The sequence below is a fragment of the Dryobates pubescens genome, chromosome 27 (assembly GCF_014839835.1).
Source record: "Dryobates pubescens isolate bDryPub1 chromosome 27, bDryPub1.pri, whole genome shotgun sequence".
Lineage (NCBI taxonomy): Eukaryota > Metazoa > Chordata > Aves > Piciformes > Picidae > Dryobates > Dryobates pubescens.
Window position 1 is genome coordinate 8,855,133 of NC_071638.1, and position 27,199 is coordinate 8,882,331.

General features: G+C 50.4%; 2 protein-coding genes across 2 annotated transcripts in view; one reads left to right on the forward strand and one right to left on the reverse strand.

The window, feature by feature from the left end:
- The first annotated feature begins 405 nt into the window (after positions 1–405).
- On the forward strand, positions 406–19,752 carry TTC38 (tetratricopeptide repeat domain 38). The gene is made up of 14 exons (XM_009907166.2): positions 406–470; positions 2,937–3,014; positions 3,476–3,557; positions 4,561–4,732; positions 5,588–5,761; positions 6,649–6,724; positions 10,210–10,329; positions 11,022–11,081; positions 12,212–12,250; positions 13,723–13,804; positions 15,762–15,927; positions 17,175–17,334; positions 18,321–18,394; positions 19,540–19,752. The coding sequence occupies exons 1-14, from the start codon at positions 447–449 to the stop codon at positions 19,631–19,633; spliced, it is 1,401 nt and encodes a 466-aa protein (XP_009905468.1). The 5' UTR covers positions 406–446; the 3' UTR covers positions 19,634–19,752.
- Positions 19,753–26,978: 7,226 nt separating this feature from the next.
- ACSS3 (acyl-CoA synthetase short chain family member 3) overlaps positions 26,979–27,199 on the reverse strand; it is a 62,610-nt gene continuing 62,389 nt past the window's right edge. The window contains exon 16 of the mRNA XM_054173921.1: positions 26,979–27,110. Coding sequence (XP_054029896.1) covers positions 27,036–27,110 — 75 coding nt within the window. The 3' untranslated portion in view covers positions 26,979–27,035. The remainder of the gene's footprint in view (positions 27,111–27,199) is intronic.

Sequence of the window (27,199 nt, forward strand, 5' to 3'; positions counted from 1 at the left end):
CTGTCATTGCTGTGGCATGAGGCGATGGAGAGGACGGGAACGCGGCCGTCGCGGTGCAACCTGACAGGGGCTGACAGCTCGGAACAGGGCTCCGGGGAGACCGAAGCCTGCTCCCCGTGCTCCCCGGTACTTTGGGAGCAGCAGCTGGTGCGGGGATGTACCCAGTGCCACAAGAAACAAGCGCCCCGAGACCGGTCAGCCGATGGGCACACCTGCCTCGGCAGCTCCTCCTCCGTACCGCGGGAGCGCGGCCGGCAGCCGCCGGCAGCCGCCGCTAACCGCCAACTCCCCGCCTGCCAACCACCGCCTCCGGCCCCGCCCCCGGCCCCGGCCCCGCCCCTCTCCCGGCCCGCCTCCGGCCCCGCCCGCCGCGCTGCGGGCCCCGCTCCAGCCCTTCCTGCAGCGGAGTGGAGAGGAACGGCAATAGCGGAGCTGTTTTGGGGGTCATGGCGTCGCTGAGGGACTGTAAGGTGAGGAGGGGTCGGGAGTGGAGCGGGACGGTGACCCCCGCCCGTGGCTCCTGCTCCGGCCGGGCAGCCCTTAGCCCTTGGTTAGCGCGGATGGGCGAGCGGTGCCTTCCCGTGGGAGTTCTGAGGCCCTGGGCCCTCCTGAGAGCCAGGCTGCGGGCGGGCGCTGGGTTTGGGAGAGGAGAGGAGAGGAAAGGGAGCTGAGCTGTATGAGGCTGAGGACAGAGCTCCGAGAGGCGGCCCCGGTGTGGTGAGGCCTCCGTTGGAGCTTCTCTCCCTCAACACCGCGGTGACCTTCCGCTCAGGGTGAGCTTCAGGTGGGGTGAGGCTGCTGCCGAGATCTGACAACGGAGAGGAGTCGCTGCGCGCTTCCCTGGGGAAGCAAACCCGCGCCTGAACATCTCTGGGTCTCCTTCGTAGTACAGAGTGGTCCCACACGCATTCACCTGCCCTTTCCGTGGGCCTGGGAGTGCTTCAGGCCTTCACTGAACTCTAAACCAGCTTGAGGTCCAGGGGTTCATGTGCAGGAGCTAGTTACTGATTACTCGTTTGCTTGCTTTCTTCCCAAAGAACTCCATCTCCCTGTCACTCCTTTTCGAGTTAAGTAGGCAGGAGGAGGTGAAAAAAGAGGTCTTGAAGATCTTCTGAGAGTGTAATTGGTTCATCACACCTCATGAACAGAGTTGTGAATAAGGGAAAGTAGAAATAAAACAATTTGAAGACTGCATTGAGAGGAGTGTAGCCAGCAGGGCAAGAGAGGGGATTCTGCCCCTTTACTCTGCCCTGCTGAGACCCCACCTGGAATATTGCATCCAGTTCTGGTGTCCTCAGCATAAGAAAGACACAGGGCTGTTGGAGTGAGTCCAGAGGAGGCCACGAAGATGATCCAAAGGCTGGTGCACCTTTGCTGGAGCACCGCTTCTGCCTGGGAAGGTGGTGGAGTTGCCTAGGGAGGTGGAGGAGTTGCTATCACTGGAAATGTTTGAGAGGAGACACTTAGTGCTGTGGTTTGGTTGATTGGATGGTGTTGGGTGGTGGGTTGGACTCGATCTCAGAGGTGTTTTCTAACCTGGTTAATTCAATTCAAAATGAGGGTGTGCTAACAGCAGATTTTATGGAGCAAGCAGGGACTCTAGCAGGGCAGAAATACAAATAAACAGCCGACAGACAGCGTGACTAAACTCTGATCTTAAAGCAGGAGAAAGGGCAAAGCTCTGGTCCTGCCAAGAAGCACTGAGAGGAGCCGAGACCGTGGCGCTGTGTCTCGGTCCGGAGAGGGAAGGAGACTAGTTCTTTTGAATATTCCCGTGCTGTGAAATTAATCGGCACAAACGAGGCCAAAATATCAACAGCTAGACTATTTATTACATAAATAAAATGGAAATAAGAAGGGGAGAGCGAGAAGATAGAGAGGGAGAGAGAGAAGAGAGAGAGAGAAGAGGAAAGGAGTTATATTACCACACCCCTCACCCACCCCAAGACAGTTTGAGTCTGTGGAGGAAAGGTGCTGCAGGAGGTGCTGGGTTTGTGCTGAGGCTTTGGCTGGAGATGCGATGTGATCCCTCTGGGCAGCCTGGGTCTGTAAAGAAAGGGTGCTGAGGCTTTGGCTGGAGAACAGATGAGGTCCCTCTGGGCAGCGTGGGTCAGCTCCATGAGTAGAGGACATGGAGAGAGGGTTCAGTCTGCTTCCTTCCTTCTCAGCGGCATGGTCCTCCTTCAGCGTTTTTCTCTCTGCGTTTTTCTTCCCTCCATTGCGGTTTTCTTCCTCTGCGGTTTTCTTCCCCACTGAGCCAGTAGTGGTCAAGTCTTTTACACAGTTTTTAGTCCTTAGGTATGTGTCCGAGCATTGTCCCTCAGGAATTCAGGAGCCAGGAAATCATAAGTATCCAGGTATCGTTCCCCAGGAAGTCTTTCTGTGTATTCCTGTGAGTTTGGACAGTGGTCTGGATGGAGGGGGGGGGGGGGGCCTCCGCCTCCTTCCTCTCCATCTCCCTGCCTACCCACTTATCACACATCAGGAGACAGGTGGAGAGTCCATTGACTCATCACCCTCCCTTCCTGGGGGTATCTGATAGCTGTCTTGAAGGCTTGATGGCTGGGTCCTTGGGTCATTGTTATAGGCCAGCTGCAGTCCAGTGTTATCACGATGCAATCGCAAGGTGATTTGCATCCAGGATTGGTACTGTCTGGGCAAGCAGCAAGTGATTTTATCTTTGTTGAGTCACACCAGGAGTAGACTCTTACACGCTGTACTCCCAGAGGTATCACAGAGAGGAATCTCTTCTGGAGCTAGAAAGGAACCTTGTGGGACATTAGTGTGACAGAGCTGAAAGGAAGCCTGACTGGGAGGGAGAGGTGATAGTTTTTTGACAGGCTCTTCAGGCTGATTTTTGCCTGCTGAAAATCTGCTGGCATAATCTGGAAAAGGAGTGTCTAAAATGAGTGCATTTTTATTTGTTTGTTGTGCAGGCCTGGCAGGATGCTGGACTTGCCCTGTCCACCACTAGCAATGAAGCCTGTAAGCTATTTGATGCTGTGCTGACTCAGGTATGACTGAGAAGAGTAAGCAAATGTGATGTGAAGGGACTCATGCATGAACCAGTCTTTGCTCTAGTTAATGTTTACATTTCTTACCAGCTGAGAGAGCCTCCGGATCAGGAGTCCAGCCATTAACAGGCAGCATAAAACCCTGGTAGCAGAGGGTTATGCCAGATGCTGGAGCTGTGGAGAATACCTCAACCAGTGTGCTTATCCTACATGACACTGGAGAATCAACCACTTGGCATAAACCACGTAGAAATACAGGGTTACAAGTTCTGCTGGTGGCCAAACTATATTAAAGAAAACATGTTTTGCTGTTTTTCTCCTATGCTAACCCTACTGGAAGGCAGTGTTTTACTTTTAGTCATTTACCTTTCTTACTTGTGAATTTTAAGTGCCTGTGAGAACAAAAAGAAACTAACAATCACTGGGGATTCCTCAGTCCTCCCTCACTGTCTTTCTTACAGTATGCAACCTGGACCAATGATGAGAGCCTTGGGGGTATTGAGGGATGTCTCTCCAAGTTGAAAGCAGCAGATCCAAACTTTAGTGAGTATCACCTTTAATTCTTAGCACAGACAATGCTGGATAATATCTGGTGTCTTGGTGTTGCTTTCTTCACACAAATGGAAGGCTGTGGCTTAGAGAAGTCTGGAAAACCTCTTCAGAATGCAGAGTGGGCTGGGATGGGTTTGTATGATTTTTTTTCTGTTCATAGAATGGCTTAGGTTGGAAGGGACTATCTACTCCAACCTCCCCACCATGGGCAGGAACACCTCTCAGCTAGACCAGGTTGCTCAAAGCCTCATCCAGCCTGGCCTTGAACACCCAGGGAGAGGCAGCCACAGCCTCCCTGGGCAGCCTGTTCCATAGTCTTGCCACCCTCCTGCTGAAGAATTTATTCCTAAAATCCAGTCTAACCCTGCTCTTCCTCAGCTTCAAACCAGCTCCTGTCTCTAGATAGCCTCAGGAAAAGTCCCTCTTCAGCCTTCCTGTAGGATCCCTTCATCTATTGGAAAGCAGCTCTAGGGTCCCCCCAGAGTCTTCTCTTGCGCAGGCGAACACGCCCAGCTCCCTCAGCCTGTCCTCACAGCAGAGCTGCTCCAGCCCTGGATCATCTTTGTGGCCTCCTCTGGACTCATCCCAGCAGCTCTGTATCCTCCTTCTGCTGGGGGCACCAGAACTAGAGGCAGGCTTGGAGGTGGGGTCTGAGCAGAGCAGAGCCAAGGGGCAGAATCCCCTCTTTTGCCCTGCTACCCACATTCCTCTGGCAGCAGCCCAGCACACAGCTGCCTGCTGGGCTGCATGAGGGCACTGCTGGCTCCTGGGGAGCTGCTCATCAATCAATACACCCACACCTCTTTCTTCAGAGCCGCTCTCTGCCCAACTTTTAATTACTGTTGTGAAAATCCTCGATGAACTTTAGGCTGATGAAACTTTCTGGAGCCCTGTGCCTGCACGTCAGCGTTGTTTGAAACAGCCACCCTTCCTGTTCATGCAGAGATGAGTGCAATGCCTTGCAGCTCAGCTTGTAATGTGCTGTTTCCCTTAGCAATGGGGCATGTCATTGCCAATGGTTTGGAGCTGGTTGGCACTGGGAGTTCAGTGCGGCTCAGCAAGGAGCTGGACGGTGCCATGAGAACAATGATGACGCTCTCGAAGTCACAGCCCCTGACTGAGAGAGAGAAGCTTCATGTGTCAGCGTTGGACATGTTTGCCAGGGGGTAAGTCTGTTGTCATCCCATTTAGAGGACTGTGAAGAGCCAGCTACCAGAGGTGGCTGGTGGTAGTGTGGTCTGACATTAGCAGCCATCCAGGGGAGGATCAGGCTGCAATGTGGTTCTTGAGTTGCTCTCCAGACTGTAAGCACCGTGACTGGTTACGCAGCAGCACCTTAGGAGAAGTGCTCTGTTGCCACCACTTCATATCAGTTTTGACTCTGTCATAGTTCCATCAGTGGAATATGTGGTTTAGAGCTGGAAAACTAAGTATTGAGTCACAGAATATTAGGGGTTGGAAGGGACCTCAATAGATTGTCCAGTCCAACCTCCTTGCCAAAGCAGGATCACCTAAGGGCAGGTCACACAGGAATGCATCCAGGAGGGTTTGGAATGTCTCCAGAGGAGGTGCACAGCCCTGTGAGGAGAGGTAAAGGGAGCTGGGATTGTTTAGCCTGGAGAAGAGGAGGCTCAGGGGAGACCTTATTGCTCTCTACAACTACCTGAAGGGAGGTTGTAGCCAGGTGGGGCTTGGTCTCTTCTCCCAGGCAACCAGCACCAGAACAAGAGGACACAGTCTCAAGCTGTGCCAGAGGAGGTTTAGGCTGCAGGTGAGGAGAAAGCTCTTCCCAGAAAGAGTAATTAGCCATTTGGAATGTGCTGCCCAGGGAGGTGGTGGAGTCACCATCCCTGGGGGTGTTCAAGAGGGGATTGGATGTGGCATTTGGAGCCATGGTTTAGTCATGAGGTGTTGGGTGATAGGTTGGACTTGGTGATCTCTGAGGTCTCTTCCAACCTTATTGATTCTATGATTCTGTGATATGTGTGCCTTCTCTTAGCAAGCAAAACCTTTATTTCTAGGCAGCTTCCAAAAGCTTGTGATCTGTGGGAAGAGATTCTGCAGAGCCACCCAACTGACCTGCTAGCCCTCAAGTTTTCCCACGACACTTACTTCTACTTGGGCCGTCAAACACAGATGCGAGATTCTGTTGCCCGAGTTTATCCTTTCTGGACTCCTGAGGTCCCCCTGAGCAGGTGAGTCACTTCAGTTTGAAAATTGCTCTCTCTCTTGTGTGCACATTGGCCACAACAGCCCCATGCAGTGCTACAGGCTGGGGTCAGAGTGACTGGAAAGCAGCCAGGCAGAGAGGGACCTGGGGGTACTGGTCGATGGTAGGCTGAACATGAGCCAGAAGTGTGCTCTGGTGGCTGAGAAGGCCAATGGCATCCTGGCCTGCATCAGGAGTAGTGTGGCCAGCAGGAGCAGGGAGGTCATTGTGTCCTGTACTCAGAACTGGTTAGACCACACCTCGAGTCCTGTGTCCAGTTCTGGTGTTCTTGGCCACCTGGGCACACTGCTGGCTCATGTTCAGCTACTGTCAACCAGTTCCCCTAGGTCACTCTCTGCCTGGCTGCTCTCCAGCCATTCTCTGCCCAGCCTGTAGCACTGCCTGGGGTTGTTGTGGCCAATGTGTAGAACCCAGCACTTGGATGTGTTCAATCTCATGCCCTTGGACTCTGCCCATCTGTCCAGCCTGTCAAGGTCCCGCTGCAGAGCTCTCCTACCCTCCAGCAGATCAACTCCTGCCCCCCAGCTTGGTGTCATCTGCAAACTTACTGATGATGGACTCAATGCCCTCATCCAGATCATCAATAAAGATATTGAACAGGATAGGGCCAGGCACTGATCCCTGGGGGACACCACTAGTGCCTGGCTGCCAGCTGGATGTGGCACCATTCACCACCACTTTCTGGGCTCAGCCCTCCAGCCAGTCATTCAGCCTTCTGCAAGCCTGAACCCTCACTGTAACTTGCATTGCAAGGACTGTTTTGAGTTCAGTGCTATTTCTGATACGTTTTTCAGCCCTAGATTAAATCTAGTTTTAAATGAGTGCTGTGCTGTTTATTCCCCTTTTGCTTAGCTACGTGAAGGGCTACTACTCTTTCGGACTCATGGAAACAAACCTATTTGATCGTGCTGAGGAGGTTGCCCACGAGGTAAGCTGCCTGCTGTTGGGTTTAGCATTCTTGTGGCTGACTCTTTGTGCTGGAGGTCCCTTCTAACCCCTTGCATTCTGTGATTCTGTGAAAACCAGGAACTCACTCTCTCCATTCTCCCAGTTAGCAGAAGCAGCAAACAGATAAAGCTCAACATAGAAATGTTTGCAGAGTTTCTAAGTGCCAGGTTCTACACATTGGCCACAACAGCCCCATGCAGTGCTACAGGCTGGGGTCAGAGTGGCTGGAGAGCAGCCAGGCAGAAAGGGACCTGGGGGTACTGGTTGCCAGTAGGCTGAACAGGTGGCCAAGAAGGCATCCTGGCCTGCATCAGGAACAGTGTGGCCAGCAGGAGCAGGGAAGTCGTCATGCCCTGTGCTCAGCACTGGGTAGGCCACACCTGGAGTCCTGTGTCCAGTTCTGGGCCCCTCAGTTTAGGAAAGATGATGAGTAGCTGGAAGGTGTCCAGAGAAGGACAACAAAGCTTGAGAGGGATCTGGTGCACAGCCCTATGAGGAGAGGCTGAGGGAGCTGGGGTTGCTTAGCCTGGAGAAGAGGAGGCTCAGGGGAGACCTTCTTGCTGTCTGCAACTCCCTGAAGGGAGGTTGTAGCCAGGTGGGGGTTGGTCTCTTCTCCCAGGCAACCAGCACCAGAACAAGAGGACACAGTCTCAAACTCTGCCAGGGAAGGTTTAGGCTGGATGTTAGGAAGAAGTTCTTCATAGAAAGAGAGATTGGCCATTGGAATGTGCTGCCCAGGGAGGTGGTGGAGTCACCATCCCTGGAGGTGTTTAGGAAGAGCCTGGATGAGGCACTTGGTGCCATGGTTGAGTTGATTAGATGGTGTTGGTTGATAGGTTGGACTCGATGATCTCAAAGGTCTTTTCCAGCCTGGTTAATTCTATTCTGCCAAAATGAGAGTTTTCATCTCATAGAACTATAGAATTTTCAGCATTGGAAGGGACCTCAAGGATCAGCCAGTTCTAACCCCCCTGCCATGGGCAGGGACACCTCACACTACAGCAGGTTGCTCACAGCCACATCCAGCCTGGCTGCAAAAACCTCCAGGCATGAGGCTTCCACCACCTCCCTGGGCAACCTGTGCCAGTCTCTCACCACCCTCATAGGGAACAACTTCTTCCTAACATCCAATCTCAATCTCCCCATTTCTAGTTTTGCTCCATCCCCCCCCAGTCCTATCATTCCCTGACACCCTCAAAAATCCCTCCCCAGCTTTCTTGGAGCCCCCTTCAGATACTGGAAGGCCACAAGAAGGGCTCCTCAGAGCCTTCTCTTCTCCAGACTGCACAACCCCAACTCTCTCAGTCTGTCTCCCTAGCAGATCAGCTCCAGCCCTCTGCTCATCCTCGTGGCCCTTCTCTGGACACCTTCCAGTACCTCCAGATCCTTCCTGGAACAGAGGCTCCAGAACTGGACACAGAGCTCCAGGTGTGGCGTCACCAGAGTGGAGCAGAGGGGGAGAATCCCCTCCCTTGACCTGCTGGTCACATTTCTCTTGCTGCAGCCCAGGCTCTGCTTGGCTTTCTGGGCTGCAAGTGCTCACTGCAGGCTCCTGTTGAGCTTCTTGGAGCCCCCTTCAGATACTGGAAGGCCACAAGAAGGTCTCCTCAGAGCCTTCTCTCCAGATTGAACAGCCCCAACTCCCTCAGTCTGTCTCCATAGCAGAGCAGCTCCAGCCCTCTGATCACCCTCCTGGACCTTCTCTGGACAACTTCCAGCACCTCCAGATCCTTCCTGTACTAGGGGCTCCAGAATATATCTCCCTTGACCTGCTGGCTATGCTTGTCTTGATGCAGTCCAGAATGTGATTGGCTTTCTGGGCTGCAAGTGCACACTGCAGGCTCCTGTTGAGCTTCTCATCCATCAGCACCCCCAAGGCCTTTTCTTTAGTGCTGCTCTCAAGCCAGTCCCTGCCCATCCTATATTGGTGCCTGGGATTGCCCTGACCCAGCTGCAGGACCTTGCACTTGGTCTTCTTGAACCTTGTGAGGCTGGCTTGGGCCCACCTTTCCAGCCTGTCCAGGCCCCTCTGGATGGCATCCCTTCCCTAGAAATCTTCCCACATCCATGCCATAGCATGGCACTTCCATCTATTTCCTTCACTTGCTTATGAGCATGCCTTGTCAGAACACATGTATAAAATCCATGTATCCCATCTGCTGTTGCCCCCCTGTGTAATTGGCTGTTTTCTTCTATTGAAGAATGTTAGATTGGTTTGATGGATTGCTAAAAGCCATTACAGCCTGCTTGGGTTCCCCCTCCCTTTTTCCCTAGATGCTTCTTCATGGATTATTGAACAATTAACTGTACAATCTTCCTGGGGCTCAACATTAGCTGGCTCATGTCCTTTGTCTGAAGGTAATCATAGAATCAGTAAGGTTGGAAAGGACCTCAAAGATCATCAAGTCCAACCTGTCACCCAAGTCCTCATGACTACTAAACCATGGCACCAAGTGCCACATCCAATCCCCTCTTGAACACCTCCAGGGATGGTGACTCCACCACCTCCCTGGGCAGCACATTCCAATGGTGAACGACTCTCTCTGTGAAGAACTTTCTCCTCACCTCCAGCCTAAACTTCCCCTGGCACAGCTTGAGACTGTGTCCTCTTGTTCTGGTGCTGGTTGCCTGGGAGAAGAGACCAACCCCCTGCTGGCTACAACCTCCCTTCAGGTAGTTGTAGACAGCAATGAGGTCTCCCCCGAGTCTCCTCTTCTCCAGGCTAAACAACCCCAGCTCCCTCAGCCTCTCCTCACAGGGCTGTGCTCAAGGCCTCTCCCCAGCCTCCTTGCCCTTCTCTGGACACATTCAAGAGTCTCAATGTCCTTAAATTGAGGGGCCCAGTCATTACACTTGCCTTTCTCCAGTCCTCAGGATTCTTCCTGTCCTCTGGCAGTCTCAGTTAATCATTTAGGCAATTAATCTCTAATGGATGTCTTTACATACTTCTGTTAGCTCAGATTGCTGTGACAGCAAAGACTGAATGTTAACATTTAACCTTTCCTAGGTTAATGACTTAGGTTGCAAAATGCCTAAGACCTAGTGGGAGTTTATGGAGCAAGAAAGAGGGAATTGCTGAATACTCAGAGCTGGACATATTCTTGAAGAAGAACTTGCCACCTTTAAGCCATTATGGCATGGAATACACTGGGTCTATGCAGGCATTTCTTTCATGCATGTCTGTGAAATGAAATCAAAGCCTGCATTTTAAAGTCTTTTGTAGGTGGTGATTTGTATGCAGTAGAAGCTGAAAGTGAAATCAGCCAATAAGTATTTCCTCCCTCTCCACATCCTCCCCCCACCTCCTTCCCTGTCCAAATCAAACTTCCCAGCTCTGGTGAGTTAGAATGGTGCAAGGATGTACTTAGCATGCAGCCTTTAGAATGCAGTCTCTGTTTCTGTATCAGCAGTGATAAACACTGCTGTTTGTCAGCTTCACCAGGTTTTCCCTGCTTTCACTTGCAGGCTTTGGCTATAAACCAGACAGATGCGTGGTCTGTTCACACCATAGCTCACATCCATGAGATGAAAGCAGAGGTGAAGAAAGGCTTAGACTTTATGAAGGAAACGGAGGCCAACTGGAAGGTAAACATTTTCTAGTGTCTCTGCATCAGCTCCTGCTAGTCCTTTATCTCCCCCAGCCACTCCTCTGTACACAGTCCCTTCCTATCTGCAGACACATGACAAGCCATGTAAAGGTCACACAGGAGAATAAGCTGTGGCTTTTGAGGTGCTGTTACTTTCTCCTCTGCTTTTGAAGCAAGAGGCAGAATGAAAAGGACATGAGGGACACACCCCATGGACCACTTTTAAGTTGTTCCTACAACAGCTGAGATTACACAACTGGCAAACATATCAGTAGTCCAGGATGCACACAAGGTCTCACTGTCTGAGGTACACTGTCTGGGTAGGTGGAATGAATAGCCTTCATAAGCTGGAATGTCCACTGTCTGTCCAGGTTACTTTGACATTCCAGATGAGACAAATCTTACTCTTGTTACAGATGAGAGGTTTTGTTTTTCCCCAAGAGACAAAAAAAAAAATGAAAGTGCTGCAGAACTTTTGGTTGAGACCTTGTGGTTGAGAGCTCTCCCTGAACAGCTTCAAGGACATTTCTGTCAAGTGGGATGTTGCTCTGTCCAGCTGATTGGAAGTTCTTTTCTGTCTCATGAAACACTCAGTTTGCTGAAGAAGGAAACAAACCTGGCTGGGTATGTTTAAATGGGAAGTGACTTTGTGTGTAATGCTTTCTTTTTCTTTCTTTCTTTTCTTTCCAGAACAGTGATATGCTTGCTTGCCATAATTACTGGCACTGGGCTTTATACTTTATTGAAAAGGTATGAGATATGTTTATATAGAATCCTAGAATGGCTCAGGTTGGAGGGGACCTCAGAGATCATCTCCTCCAACCTCCACACCATGGGCAGGGACACCTCTCAACTAGACTCAGCTGCTCAAGGCTTCATCCAGCCTGGCCTTCAACACCCCCAGGCAGGAGGCAGCCACAGCCTCCCTGGGCAGCCTGTTCCAGAGTCTCATCACCCTCCTATTGAAGAACCTCTTCCTCAGCTCCAGTCTAAGCCTGCTCTGCCTCAGCTTCAAACCATTCCCCCTTGTCCTGTCTCTGGACACCCTCAGGAGAAGTCCCTCTGCAGCCTTTCTGTAGGATCCCTTCAGGTACTGGAAAGCAGCTCTAAGGTCCCCATGGAGTCTTCTCTTCTCCAGGCTAAACAATTCCAGTTCCCTCAGCTGCTCCTCACCACACCTGTTCTCCAGACCCTTCACCAGCTTCACTGCCATTCTCTGGACACAGAATAGAATAGAATAGAATAGACCAGGTTGGAAGAGACCTTCAAGATCATCATGTCCAACCTATCATCCAACACCACCTAATCAACTAAGCCATGGCACCAAGCACCCTATCAAGTCTCCTCCTGAACACCTCCAGTGATGGTGACTCCACCACCTCCCTGGGCAGCCCATTCCAAAGGGCAATATTCCAGCACCAAAATGTCCTTCTTTTATATTTCTTTAAATACCTGAAGATTTCTTTGATTTGGTTTGTTTGGATCAAGCCCTGAGGCAGCTGTGGAGTAATACTATGTCATCTATTAATTAGACTCCTAGAATGGCTTGGTTTGGAAGGGACCTCTAAAGGTCATCTGCAGTCAGCAGGGACATCCCCCACCATACAGCAGCTTGCTCAGAGCCTTGTCCAGCCTTACCTCAACTCAGGCATGGGGCCTCGACTACCTCTCACTGCAACTACCTGTTGCAGTGTTCCACCACCCTCATGCTGAAGAACTTGTTCCTAGCATCCAATCTAAACCTCTCATTTCAAGCCATTGTCCCTCATCCTGTCACTGCAGGCCTTTGCAAACAGTTCCTCTCCAGTGTCTTCAGCTGCTGCCAGTCACTTTTGGTTGCTCTAACAGTGTTAATCATGCAGGTTTCTTTTGCTTTGCAGGGTGAATATGAGGCTGCTTTGACAATTTATGACAATCATGTGAGTAGGGAGCCCTTCTTTTTTTGTCTGCACTGGGAGCATGCTTAGCACTATGTCAAGTGCTGTCCTCCTCCTGTATGAGATTGAAACCTTTCTCAGTGTACCCTGGAGGTGCAGATCTAATTTACATCTACTCTTAAAGAGTTTCTTCTCAGCAGTTTGGGGTAAAATGTTCACATGTTTCTCACATTTGTGCTTCAAAGAGCTGCAATGGCATACTGCTGGTTTCCATGATTCTTATTCATGCTTTTTAAAGGGATGTACAATAATTTTCCTGTGAAGTCATAGAACCCTAGAATGGCTCAGGTTGGAAGGGACCTCAGAGCTCATCTGCTCTACCCTCCCCACCCTGGGCAGGGACACCTCTCAGCTAGACTCAGCTGCTCAAGGCCTTGTCCAGCCTGGCCTTCAACACCCCCAAGTTACCTATACAGGAACTGATTTTGCATGTTAGGGCCTAAGTCAACAGAAGCAGGGCTTTTCATTCCTAGATAACTTATTATAGCTCTTTACTCTCTGGATTCCTAAACAGTCTTTGTAAATAAACAACATCAAATTAGCTAGGATGAGATATTTCTGTAAGAATTACAAAAGCAAGCTGCAGGGAAAACTCCTGTCTACTGACTTTGGCAAAGGGAAGTCATAGACATGGCACCACTTTGGTGAAAGTGAAATCATGGAATCAACAAGGCTGGAAAAGAGCTCAGAGATCATCCAGTCCAACCTGTCACCCAACACCTCCTGACTAAACCATGGCACCAAGTGCCACGTCCAATCCCCTCTTGAACACCTCCAGGGATGGTGACTCCACCACCTCCCTGGGCAGCACATTCCAATGGCCAATCTCTCTTGCTGGGAAGAACTTTCCTCTCCTCCAACCTAAACCTCCCCTGGCACAGCTTGAGACTGTGTCCTTTTGTTCTGGTGCTGGTTGCCTGGGAGAAGAGACCAACCCCCACCTGGCTACAACCTCCCTTCAGGGAGTTGTAGAGAGCAATAAGGTCTCTTCTGAGCCTCCTCTTCTCCAGGCCAAACACCCCCAGCTCCCTCAGCCTCTCCTCACAGGGCTGTGCTCCAGGCCCCTCCCCAGCCTCATTGCCCTTCTCTGGACATGTTCAAGTGTCTCAATGTCCTTCTTAAATTGAAGGGCCCAGAACTGGACACAGGACTCAAGGTGTGGCCTAAGCAGTGCTGAGCACAGGGCAGAATGACCTCCCTGCTTCTGCTCCATTGCTGACTCTCCATTCTTACTGAGTTTAACTTCCTAACAGGGAAAAAACCCACCCCAACACAGATGAAGCAGTGTGTTTGTCATTGCAAATTGCTGCCTTCAGGGAAGATGCAGTGAGGGCTATTGCAGAGCAGGCATTTTTTTCCATGAATGAAGAGGTAAAATAAATCCTGTGCTGTGAGAGTAACTTTGGTTCCCAGGAGTGCAACAGTTGGCAGCTTATCAATCCTTGTGCTTACAGATTGCTCCCCGCTGTCTGTCAAATGGAAGCATGCTGGATGTAGTAGATAACTGCTCAATGCTCTACAGGCTTCACCTGGAAGGTAGGATATCCACCTGCCATTCTGCTTTGAGATCTGTAAGGGCAGCAGTTTTCTTTTTGCTCCCCCCCCCCAGCCTTGCACAGTGGAGAAGTGTTTAAACATCTTTGCAGTGCAAGCTTGGCCAACATAAGAGAAGGAATCTTCCATCACTGAAGAAAATTCTGCTCTTGAGAAAAGCCTCAACATGCAATTCATAACAATGTCCAGAACCTTTATTCTTCCCAAGAGCTTTGTTGAGTGGTTTTTCTCATGCCAATATGGGATTTGGGTCCTGCAGCTGGGTCAGGGCAATCCCAGGCACAGATACAGGCTGGGCAGGGCCTGGCTTCAGAGCAGCACTGAAGAAAAGGCCTTGGGGGTGCTGGGGGATGAGAAGCTCAACAGGAGCCAGCAGTGAGCACTTGCAGCCCAGAAAGCCAACCAGAGCCTGGGCTGCATCAAGAGAAGTGTGGCCAGCAGGGACAGGGAGGGGATTCTCCCCCTCTGCTCCACTCTGCTGAGACCACAGCTGGAGCTCTGTGTCCAGTTCTGGAGCCTCTGTTCCAGGAAGGATCTGGAGGTGCTGGAAGGCGTCCAGAGAAGGGCCACGAGGATGAGCAGAGGGCTGGAGCTGCTCTGCTAGGGAGACAGACTGAGTGAGTTGGGGCTGTTCAGTATGGAGAAGAGAAGGCTCTGAGGAGCCCTTCTTGTGGCCTTCCAGTATCTGAAGGGGGCTCCAAGAAAGCTGGGGAGGGATTTTTGAGGGTGTCAGGGAGTGATAGGACTGGGGGGGATGGAGCAAAACTAGAAATGGGTAGATTGAGATTGGATGTTAGGAAGAAGTTGTTCCCTATGAGGGTGGTGAGAGACTGGCACAGGTTGCCCAGGGAGGTGGTGGAAGCCTCATCCCTGGAGGTTTTTGCAGCCAGGCTGGATGTGGCTGTGAGCAACCTGCTGTAGTGTGAGGTGTCCCTGGCCATGGCAGGGAGTTTGGATGATCCTTGAGGTCCCTTCCAACCCTAACAATTCTACAATTCTATGATTTAATTTAGCTCAAGCTAGCATAGGTCACATATTTCTTTCCTGGTGAATTCACTTCTGTTGTCCCTGGAGATGTAAGGCTGAGCAATCAAGTACTTAAGCATCTAAAAAGAGTAGAGCCTCCTTGAAGTAAACTTCAAGTTAGGTACTTAACTTTCTGGTTTGATACTGAGTGAAATAGCTTCTGCACATATATCAGTCTCTGGCTTTTGTGTGTTCTCCTAACCAGTAGCATTTCTCCTTAAGCTAGGGTTTAAACACAAGAGTTCATGAAGGTGAGGGAATGGAGGACAGACCTTATTTTCACAATATGCTGCTAAAACACTGATGATGCATTGGGTTTGCTTATGACATCCATCTTAGCACTCTGTTCCTTGATTGATACAGACATGTCATTGTGAGCAGTCATCTCCCAAGAATCCTAGAATGGATTGGAAGGGACCTCAGAGCTCATCTCCTCCAAACTCCCCACCATGGGCAGGGACACCTCTCAGCTAGACTCAGCTGCTCAAGGCCTCATCCAGCCTGGCCTTGAACACCCTCAGGGAGGAGGCAGCCACAACCTCCCTGGGCAGCCTATTCCGGGGTATCTCCACCCTTGTACTGAAGAACTTCTTCCTCAGCTCCAATCTAAACCTACTTGCCCTCAGGTTTAGACCTGAGGTAGAAGACATGACCAACCTCCATAAAGCCAGGACCTCACATAACACAGTCTGCAATATCAGTGATGAGTTACTAACAGTCAAAAAACCTCTGCCCAAACCTGGGAGGCTGCAGGTGAGCACAAGTGTATCACTTTTGCCATGTTAGGGGGATGGTCACTTGAGTTTAGCAGGAATGCTGTTCAACCTGGGTGACTGCAGTTCTGTTCCTAAGTCCCATTTCTGCCCTTGGTGTTTTTATTGAGGAAAAAAACACATTTTCTTTTCACTCTTAGGTGTAAAGCTTGGAGAAAGGTGGAACAATGTCCTGGAGCTTACAAAGAAGCACACCAAAGATCACATCCTACTGTTCAATGATGTACACTTTTTGATGTCCTCCCTTGGAGCCAAAGACCAGAGAACAACCAATGAGCTTTTAACAAGTCTTCAGGAGCTTGCCAAGTAATCAAGTGAATTGTTGTGTTCAGTGCAGGTCTGGAGCCCTCAGCACAGGAAGGACAGGGAGCTGATGGAGAGGGGCCAGAGGAGGGACATGAAAATGCTCAGGGGGTTGGAGCAGCTCTGCTACAAGGACAGGCTGAGGGAGCTTGGGGTGTTCAGCCTGGAGTAGGCTCTGGGACACCTAATTGTGGCCTTCCAGTATCTGAAGGGGGCTACAGGCAAGATGGAGACTGCTTGCATAGGCCTGCAGGGACAGGACCAGGGGCAATGGCTTTAAATTAGAGCAGAGCAGATTTAGATTGGATGTTAGGAACAAGTTCTGCACCATGAGGGTGGTGGAAGACTGGCACAGGTTGCCCAGGGAGGTGGTTGAGGCTCCTTCCCTGGAGATCTTCAAGGTGAGGCTGGAGGAGGCCCTGGGCAGCCTGATCTAGTTGGGGATGTGCCTGCTGACTGCAGGGAGGTCAGACTGGATGAGCTCTGGAGGTCCCTTCTGGCCTGGACCATTGTACAATTCCATGAGGCTCCTTGATTGCCCAAAGCTCACTGTGGTACTTTTCTAGCAGGTGTCAGGGTGGTTGAAGTCCCCCTGCCTGAGGAGAGCCTGTGAGTGTGAAGCCTGGAGGGGGCCTAAAAGCAGTCTGCCGTGGTTAGAGTAGCAGAGCAGACTTGGAGAGCTGTTGTTGGGAATCCAGTCTGGTACAGACAAGGCAAGGTGCTGTGCTGTGTGGTGAGCTGCCTTGCAAGATTAGTTTGGAGCTGTTTGCAAGGGACTGATTGCCACTTCTGGCAGAGATGAGGACAGTCAGTACTAGCAGCAGGATGTTCTGGTAAGAACTGGAGCTACGGTTTCCTCACTTTTCTAGCCAAAACTGCCCCAGGGGGGTTGTGGAGTCTCCTCTGGAGATACTCAAAACCTGCCTGGGTGCATTCCTATGTGATCTATTCCAGGTGATCCTGCTCTGGCAGGGGGCTTGTACTGGATGAGCTTTTGAGGTCCCTTCCACTCCCTAACATTCTGTGATTCAGGATGGGTTTGGCTTGTGCCTTTTGCAGCTGTCTTCAGAAGAATGCAAACTGTCTGATGAGTAACAAAAGGCTGAAAGTAACACAGGCACCCCAAAAAGATCTGCAGTGCATGAAACATCAGGCTTTGCACAGCACTAAGAAGTACTGACTGTAGGCAGACACAGACTGGCACTGAACTATGTATATACAATTGAGTTAACCCCTTTCTTGTTCTACAGAGCACCTAGTGAAGACCATGAGCTCTCCCTGGCCCCTGGTGTGGGGCTGCCACTCTGCCAGGCTTTTGTGGAGTTTGAAAATGGAAACTGTGACAAGGCTGTAGACCTGCTGTACCCAATCCGTTACCAGCTCGTCCAGCTAGGAGGCAGCAATGCTCAGGTAAAGGAGAGCAGGACAAGAGGTTTCATTGCAACTTAATCATCTTCCAGCAGCCTCTGACCTTAGGCACTTAGATTATTAACACACCACTTCATTTGTAGAAAGGGAGAAGCTGAACTTGGCTTCAGAGTGGCTGGAGAGCAGCCAGGCAGAAAGGGACCTGGGGGTACTGGTTGACAGCAGTTGAACATGAGCCAGCAGTGTGCCCAGGTGGCCAAGAAGGCCAGTGGCATCCTGGCCTGCATCAGGGACAGTGGGGCCAGCAGGAGCAGGGAAGTCATTCTGCCCTGTGCTCAGCACTGGTTAGGCCACACCTTGAGTCCTGTGTCCAGTTCTGGGCTCCTCAGTTTAGGAAAGATGTTGAGTTGCTGGAGGGTGTCCAGAGAAGGGCAACAAAGCTGGGGAGGGGTCAGGAGCACAGCCCTGGAGCTGGGGTTGCTTAGCCTGGAGAAGAAGAGACTCAGGGGAGACCTTGCTGTCTTCAACTCCCTGAAGGGAGGTTGTAGCCAGGTGGGGGTTGGTCTCTTCTCCCACGCACCCAGCACCAGAACAAGAGGACAGAGTCTCAAGCTGTGCCAGGGGAGGTTTAGGCTGGATGTTAGGAAGTTCTTCATAGAAAGAGAGATTGGCCATTGGAATGTGCTGCCCAGGGAGGTGGTGGAGTCGTCATCACTGGAGGTGTTTAGGGAGAACCTGGATGAGGCACTTGGTGCCATGGTTGAGTTGATTAGATGGTGTTGGGTGGTAGGTTGGACTCGATGATCTCAAAGTTCTTTTCCAACCTGGTTTATTCTATTCTGTTCTGTTCTATTGGCTTGTGACTGAGTCCTGTTTGCAAACACTTAACTAGCAGTGCTAGCTGTTTAATTTTTGTTGTTGAGATGTTTCCCTCCTCAGTGGTTTTACTGATTTGGTAAAGACAGCACTGGAACCAGCAATCCTTTGTAAGTTACTCATTCCTTCCTATTTTTCCTGATGTTTTTCAGAGGGATGTGTTCAGCCTCTTGTTGATTCATGCTGCTTTAAATTCTAAGTCACAAGCCAAACAAAACCTTGCAAGGTGAGTACTTGTCCTGGTAAATATTCCTGGCAGTAGTATTGTTACTAAAAGCACTTAGTAGTGAGTATCCTCTAAGCAATAAATGAAGGCTAAAATTGTATGTGTGTGATTGTTTTGTGTTAAATGTAGCAACATTTAACTAAGATGAAGAGTGGGGTTTTAAAACCGCACTCTTGTGAGCTGGATGAATCACAGAATCTTAGGGGCTGGAAGGGGCCTCAAAAGATCACCCAGTCCAACCCCCCTGCCAGAGCAGGATCAGCCAGGACAGGTCACCCAGGAGCACATCCAGCTGGGTTTGGAAAGTCTCCAGAGAAGGAGACTCCACAGCCTCTCTGGGCAGCCTGCTCCAGGGCTCTGGCACCCTCACAGTGAAGAAGTTTGCCCTTCTGTTCCTGTGGCACCTCCTCTGCTCCAGCTTGCCCCCAGTGCCCCTTGTCCTGTCCTTGGACATCCCTGAGCAGAGCCTGGCTCTGTCCCCCCTGCACAGCTTTACAAACATGAGTGATAATTCATTCTAATGAGAATTCATCCTGATGAGCACCATTTGTTCAAGGGCAGCTGATGTTCATATAGCTCTGTCTTAAAATGTGGCCTCCTGCCTGTTGATCAATGTACTTAATGGGCTGCTAAACTTCTGTGAGCTGCTGAAAAGACAATCTCTCCTCATTATGACATCTGCTTGATTGGCAGAGGAGATTTGCAGTGCCTGCCCTGTCAGATTATCTTAGTACAAATCACAAGAGCTGAGAAACTGAAGCTGTTGCTTGTTCACCTGCACTGAGTTCTGTTGGAATGTGTTGTCTGGGTCAGCCTGTGCACTTGAAAGAGTGGATCCTCAGGAGAACATGAAGCCTTGCCCATTCCCCCCCTGAGAGCTCTCTGAAATACAAAGATTAGACACAGTGTCAAAATGATTCCTCTGTGCACTTTGATCTCTGGGTGCTTGTTTCCAGTCTCTGTCAGGGCTGAAAACAACCCAGCTCTGCCTCAGCTTACTGCCAAGACCAAATATTCCCAGTATGGGAAGTCTGCACCTCAAGAGCAGGTTTTGATACACTCTTAGAAGGACACTGCTGGTGATCTTAAGAGAAAAACTGATGTGCTCATGACCTTCCTATTTCTCTCCTATTCTCCTTCCTTAGGTGCCTCCTGCGGGAACGTGATGTGGTGAGACCACATTCACCCATGACAGAGAGACTTATCAGGAGGGCAGCAGCTGTTCATTCCATGGCATAAGACTTTCCCCTCTGCTTCAGCTGAAATAGCAATAAGTTACCAAAGTCTGGGTTCAGGGAGTGGAGGAGGGGTAAGGTAAGAGTGCCCTGTGAGTCAGTGATCTGACAGTTGCCATTACAAAATACGCAGCTGGTGAGTTTCAGGAGGTTGTATCTTGGATGACTGCACAGGCAAAGAAGATAACCTGTGGGCAGTTTCCTGAAGCAGCCTGGGCCATTGCTTTTCTGCTGTATTTCCCTTCAAGTTCCTCCTGACCCTCTTCCAGGGTCAGAATTGCTGTGAGTCATTGGCCCAATTAGTTACTTTGTCAATATGTTAAATAATCAGTGAAGTGCCCAGGTAGTTCAAATGGACCTTTGAAACACAGCTAGCAGGCAAGTATGGGGTCAAAGCCAATACAGGCATAAACTCAATTCCCTCTCAAATATCAGTCACAAATATCAGTGTGGCCAGCAGGAGCAGGGAGGTCATTCTGCCCCTGTACACTGCACTGGTTAGGCCACACCTTGAGTCCTGTGTCCAGTTCTGGGCCCCTCAGTTTAGGAAGGAGGTTGACTTGCTGGAACGAGTCCAGAGAAGGGCAAAAAAGTTGGTGAGGGGCTTGGAACACAGCCCTGTGAGGAGAGGCTGAGGGAGCTGGGGTTGCTTAGCCTGGAGAGGAGGAGACTCAGGGGAGACCTTATTGCTCTCTACAACTACCTGAAGGGAGATTGTAGCCAGGTGGGGGCTGGTCTGTTCTCTCAGGCAGCCAGCACCTGAACAAGAGGACACAGTCTCAAGCTGTGCCAGGGGAGGTTTAGGCTGGAGGTTAGGAGGAAGTTCTACACAGAGAGAGTGATTGCCCATTGGAATGGGCTGCCCAGGGAGGTGGTGGAGTCACCATCACTGGAGGTGTTCAGGAGGAGAATTGATAGGGTGCTTGGTGCCATGGTTTAGTTGATTAGGTGGTGTTGGATGATAGGTTGGATGTGATGATCTCGAAGGTCTCTTCCAACCTGGTCTGGTCTGGTCTGGTCTGGTCCTGTGCTATTCTATTCTATTCTATTCTACCTCAGAGCTTTTGGAAATTGCTATGAGTGTGAAACTAGGCAAGAGGGATAACAGCTGACTGGCTGTTCTAAGATGGGTGCTCCCTTAGCACTTGGAAGCCTTTAGAATAGAATAGAATAAACCAGGTTCAAGAGACCTTCAAGATCATTATGTCCAACCTATCATCCAACACCACCTAATCAACTAAACCATGCAACCAAGCACCCTATCAAGCCTCTTCCTGAACACCTCCAATGATGGTGACTCCACCACCCCCAGAAAACACGGCAAAGCCTGGATTTCAGCTCCACAGTACCATCTCTGATACTTTGGACTAGTGCCTTCGTGCTTACCTGAGTTTGGGGAAAGTCAGCCTTTGCTGCCATCTCAATGGCCCTACATGTTAGCAAAGCAGAGTTTAAAACCAGTGTTAAACCATACACTTTCTAAAAGTAACTCAGAGCAGGCAAAAACTGGACAGGAGCTTCTGCCATAGGAAGAAAGCTAAAGGGAGTTGATACAAAGCTTTGTCCCTGCACATGTGGTGCTTCAAATGTGGCATCATGTGCACCATGTCACCTCTCTGAAGTTCTGCTGCCTCTGGACTTTCAGATCTGGCCCTGCACTGCCCCTGGTGTTCCTGCATAGAGGAGTAAGACTTGGAAGTGCCTTGCTGCCACCCTTGTCTCCCCAGCCCTGACTTGAGGGAAAAAGAGCTTATTTTTAAATCAATGATAATTTGGGGAACCACAGATGAGTATTGCATCCCTGAGTGCAGCCTTTGGGATCCTGCAGTCCTGGTTCCCTGTTCCTCAGCTCTGCTTTATGGCATCCCCGAGTGCAGCCTTTGGGATCCTGCAGTCCTGGCTCCCTGTGCCTCAGCTCTGCTTTATGGCATCCCTGAGTGCAGCTTTTGGGATCCTGCAGTCCTGGCTCCCTGTTCCTCAGCTCTGCTTTATGGCATCCCTGAGTGCAGCCTTTGGGATCCTGCAGTCCTGGCTCCCTGTGCCTCAGCTCTGCTTTATGGCATCCCTGAGTGCAGCCTTTGGGATCCTGCAGTCCTGGTTCCCTGTTCCTCAGCTCTGCTTTATGGCATCCCCGAGTGCAGCCTTTGGGATCCTGCAGTCCTGGTTCCCTGTGCCTCAGCTCTGCTTTATGGCATCCCTGAGTGCAGCCTTTGGGATCCTGCAGTCCTGGCTCCCTGTGCCTCAGCTCTGCTTTATGGCATCCCTGAGTGCAGCCTTTGGGATCCTGCAGTCTGGCATGTATGGATGAAGCTTTCAGATGAGTTACCCAGCTTAATTTCCTAAACCTGTGACAATGAAGCCTCTTGGCTTCCCTGGATGTGACTGGAAGCTGTTGTCCATTCAACTAGTACTATACATTTTGCCCAGAAATGAGACCTTGAGCTTTTCTGCCTCATCTCCCCCTTATTTTTCTCTGAAATTATCAAACTGTTGCAGCAAGTCCAGAGAAGGCCACACAGACGATCCAAGGGCTGGAGCACCTCTGCTAGGAGGGTAGGCTGAGGAAACTGGGGTTGTTCAGCCTAGGGAAGAGAAGGCTCGGGGCAGGGTGGGGGGACCTGTCCCTCCCTCTTGCTCCTGCCCCTCACTTGCCCAACAGACCCTTTGCTGCTCCTGCTGTTGCTGCAAGCTCGTGGTGGGGGCCTGTACCATGCTGCTCCACACTCCTAAGGACTGCATTAAAGAGTATCCACATCTGCATCCAGAGAATCCTTTGCCAGCTGTGCCTGATTTTGTATACATTTGTATTGACACTGTTTCCTCATACCTTTGTAACCTTCCTTTTACTCAAATGCCTTTTGTTAAACTTAACCTTTTTACTTCCAAATCGATTCAAGACTCTTTCTTTTGTGTCATTTTGCCTCTCTTTTTTTTTTTCCCTCTCCTCCTGTCTAATTTGCTTTCCCCTACCAGGAAAAAAAGGGAGAAGGGAGGCAATCTAAATCTGTTTCAGTGGGGCTTTTGGGAAAGCTTAAACCATGACAGCTGCAGACTGGAGGAGGCCCATGCCACCAGTCAGGGAAGTACTTAACTCTGTCCATAAATTCCTCAGCTTCCAATGGGACTTCAACAACAACTCCTTGCCCTACACCCTGGCTTTCATTTGAGCCTCCCCACCCCCAGCTCTGTTGAACTTGGATAAATCTACAGCTGTTTTTCCCAGTCCAAACTCATCAATGCTCCACCCATACAGCACAGCCTTGTTCTGTGGAAGCTTTCCTCATTTTAGATGGTGTTGGGTGATAGGTTGGACTTGATGATCTCAAAGGTCTTTTCCAACCTTGTTCCTCTTCCTCTCTCCTCCTCCTCTTCCTCTCTCCTCCTCCTCCTCTCTCTCTGCCTCCTCCTCCTCTTCCTCTCTCTCTGCCTCCTCCTCTCTCTCTCTGCCTCCTCCTCCTCTCTCCTCTCTCCTCCTCCTCCTCCTCTCTCCTCTCTCCTCCTCCTCTCTCCTCCTCCTCTCTCCTCCTCCTCTCTCCTCTCTCCTCCTCCTCTCTCGTCCTCTCTCCTCCTCCTCTCTCCTCTCTCCTCTCTCCTCTCTCCTCTCTCCTCTCTCCTCCTCCTCCTCTCTCCACCTCCTCCTCTCTCCTCCTCCTCCTCTCTCCTCCTCCTCCTCTCTCCTCCTCCTCCTCTCTCCTCCTCCTCCTCTCTCCTCCTCCTCCTCTCTCCTCCTCCTCCTCTCTCCTCCTCCTCCTCCTCGATCTACCACTGAAGTCATCACAATAGGACAGGCAGGTTTACAAAGCTCTCCTAAACAAACCTTGACAGGTACCTAGTTGCAGCTGAAGTGTGATGGCTTTCTCTGCACCTCTCAAAGCTTGTTTTCACTGGGGAAATTGTAACATACAGAACCTCACAGTTCAATAGGTAGGAGGCAGCATGAATGAGCATCATTATTCATACAGCCTCCAAGAACATTTTGGCTCTGTGCTGGGACCCAGAGCAAGCATATCAGACACATTTAGTCCTTCTCCTACGTATAAGCCACTGAAAGACCCAAACACCCCAAAAGAGAGAGGTTTCAATAAAGACAGAGGCTGAGGATGGAAAAATTATATCCAATATCTGACAGGAACAAAACCACAGAAGCCAAGCTCTTAATTCCATGCTTTTAAGCTCTGTCAAATAAAGCAAGACAATCAAACAGGCTGTGCATTTTGCCTTTAGGAAGAGGAGCAGTAGTACTTCACTCAGCATCTTAGGGTGCCCCAGTCCCCATAATACAGTGCCAGCTGGCTGCTCATTTCCCTTGGGTTTCTTGAACTATACCAAAGTATGCAGATAGGTCCTCAAGACACAGAGGAGAAGAGCACTTCTGTAACTGCTGGCTGCCCTTAGCAGAAAAAAAAGGAAGGAGAAGCAAACCCCCCTCCATTTCTTCACTGGAACAGGGCATTAGGCAGGCTCCTGTCTAGTGTTATGCTTTTGAGCCAAGATGGCCTTGCTGAGACTTCACAGAAGTCAGTTTTATCAGAGGAACTAACTGAAAGACAGAGTGATTAACACAGATGGTGTATAAATGTTGAGAAGAGCAACTACTACCTGCTGTGGCATTACTTGGTGGTGTTACTGGGGTTTGTTCTTCATGTAAATGGGGAGTTTCAAAGTAAGACCTACTTCATCATCATTTGACCTACTTGCTGGGTTTTTTCTGCTGCTTGATCTTAGCTCCAGGCCTGCCTTTCAGTTCTGTCTTTTCAGCAGTTTGATCCGCAAGGTTTGCACCTACAACAGTGTTTGCTTGGTCTGGTTTTCACTGGGCAAACTGTTGCAGGCACTGTTCTGAGGGCAGCTGCTGGATGCCTGCAGAGTGCAGGATTCACAGAATCACACAAACATTCAGGTTGGAAGAGACCCTCAGGGTCACCAAGTCCAACCCAGAACCCTGCTCTACAAGGGTCACCCCTAAACCACAGCCCCAAGCACCACATCCAGACCACCTTGAAACACAGCCAGGCTTGGTGCCTCCACCACCTCCCTGGGCAGCACATTCCAATCTCTGACCACTCTTGCCCTGAACAAATGTTTCCTACTGTCCAGTCTAAAGCTACCCAGGGGCAGCTTGAGGCCATTCCCTCTTTTTCTGTCACTAATGACCTGTGAGAAGAGACCAGCAGCAGCCTCTCCACAAGGTCCTTTCAGGTAGTTGTAGACAGCCACGAGGTCTCCCCTCAGCCTTCTCTTTTTTCACTCTAACCCTCCCCAGCTCCTTCAGTTGCTCTTCATCAGATTTATTCTCCAGACCCTTCATAGCTTCCTTGCCCTCCTCTGCCCTGGCTCCAGCACCTCCACATCTCTCCTGTATTGAGGTGCCCAAAACTGGACACAGTACTAAAGTGTGGCCTCACCAGAGCTGAGTCCCCTCCCTGCTCCTGCTGGACCAATTCCTGAGCTGTCTAGAACAAAACAATCACATTCCATGGGTGCCAAGAGCAGCAGCCTCACGTTGGCAGCCTTGGATTGGAACATGCTGGAACCTCTCATTGGGAAAAGATTTTAGCTTACAGATATGGTTGGGTTTTACTGCTTAAGGGATTGATAACAGAGAGTATAGAAACAGTCACTCTGAGCTAAAGTTACCTGGGTTAGGGACTTAGGTTAGGAACAGCTTGGGGGGTTTGGGCTGCTAGGGACTTCTGCTTCTGTCAGTTAGCTACTTCTGGCTAGGGCTTGGGTGCAGGGATGCTGCTGGGGATCTGCTCAGGACTTCTGTTAGCTGCTTTGTCTGTTAAGGGCTTCCAGGACTTGTGCTGTAAGTGGGACTCTGAGACTCTGTAATGTTGGGGATTCTACAAGGCAGCAATAAAGGCCTTGGGGGAGGACTTCTGAGATGCTCTACTCTCTGCATTTCTGGAATCTCGTTGCTCCATGGCAACAGGGTTCCTGCCTTCATTCATCACCCAATGGCACCTGGGCTGGGGAGAAGGACAACTGCAATCAGCTGGTGAAAGATACCTTCTTTTTTCCCCCCCAATGTCAATTAAAAAACCATGCAGTGCTAGCTGTGTTTCTGCTAAGCTTGGTACACAGTAACAGATCTCAATTGTTAACCTTGGTACAAGGTAACACTGAGATGGTTTGGATGCCAGCTCCTCCTAGCTGAGCAGGGGTTTTGCAGCCAGCAGGTGTGAGTTACTGTGGCTTCATTCTGGTCAGGATGTGACACAAGAGGGCGCACAAAGCTTGCTGATGCACCTGATGGGCTTGGGTTAGTACACAACCTCCCAGAGACCTGGTGGTGGCTCTTTTACCTCCACTTCCTCGGGGGCTGAACTGCAATCGGTGGTGAGGTTCCTCCTTCTCCTTCCTCAGCCTCCTGGTGGATTATTTTAGCCCAGAAGTGCAAACAGCACGATGAGTGGGTACAGTATTGTTGGAATACACTTCCCTTGCAAAAAGCCAGCTCCTAATTCACAGGATTGCTTTTTCAGCCCTTGTTGTCACAGCTCATGCTCAAATTCAGGCAGCAGCAGGGAGTGAAGTGTGTTGGGGCAAAGAGTAAACAAAGTCTTGCAAGCACCCTGCCCTTGGAGCAGCTGCCCCCAGTTTACTTCCCAGTGAAAGAATACAGAGCAGTTCAAAACTTACCTTCTGTACATTGTCTTAGCCAGACTCAAGTCACTGCTCACATCACAGAATCACAGAAAAGACCCTCAGGGTCACCAAGTCCAACCCAGAACCCTACTCTGCAAGGGTCACCATGGCCCCAAGCACCACATCCAGACCACCTTTAAACACATCCAGGCTTGGTGCCTCCACCACCTCCCTGGGCAGCACATTCCAATCCCTGACCACTCTTGCCCTGAAAAGGTGTTTCCTACTTTCCAGTCTAAAGCTACCCAGTGGCAGCCTGAGGCCATTCCCTCTTGGTCTATCACTAATTACCTGTGAGAAGAGATCAGCAGCAGCCTCTCCAGAAGGTCCTTTCAGGTAGCTGTAGACAGCCAGGAGGTCTCCCCTCAGCCTCCTCTTTTCCAAACCAATCAGCCCCAGCTCCTGCAGTTGCTCTGCATCAGATTATTCTCCAGGCCCTTCACAGCTGATTCCAATACCATTATACAATAATGGGCTGAAAAGTACAGCTCAAAGACCTCAGTGAAGCAGAGAATCCAAGGGGCTCCTTCCCTTCAGGGCCACAGAGATGCATGCATTGTGTTTGCGCTTCTCAGCAGTGCTAACATCCAGCACGGACTGGCAGGGTGCAGAGGTTTTATTACGCTGTGACAATGTGATCAAGAACATTCCAGAAGTAACCAAAAACAAATAAAAAGGATTTTTTAAAAAGTGGTAATTCCCAGCAGGAAGTCTTTATGTCTACTTCAGGAGCTGAGACATTTGTTACCACTGTGTTAGCACATCTGACTGGTCTTGAACGCTTCCTCAAGGTGCCTGAAAACGCTGGCGTCTTCGATGGTTGGTGTGACCTGAAAAGGAAGAAGAGAAGAGAAGCATGGGGCACTAAAACAGAATTGATCACACAGGATGTCAGGGGTTGGAAGGGACCTCCAGAGAT

What these genes read in the sequence shown, in the direction of transcription:
- TTC38 (XM_009907166.2), top strand. Translation starts at nt 447, where the DNA reads ATGGCGTCGCTGAGGGACTGTAAG. An exon ending in TTGGACATGTTTGCCAGGGG is followed by an intron (nt 4,733 to 5,587) that starts GTAAGTCTGTTG and finishes CTTTATTTCTAG; the next exon opens with GCAGCTTCCAAAAGCTTGTG. An exon ending in TAGGAGGCAGCAATGCTCAG is followed by an intron (nt 17,335 to 18,320) that starts GTAAAGGAGAGC and finishes GATGTTTTTCAG; the next exon opens with AGGGATGTGTTCAGCCTCTT.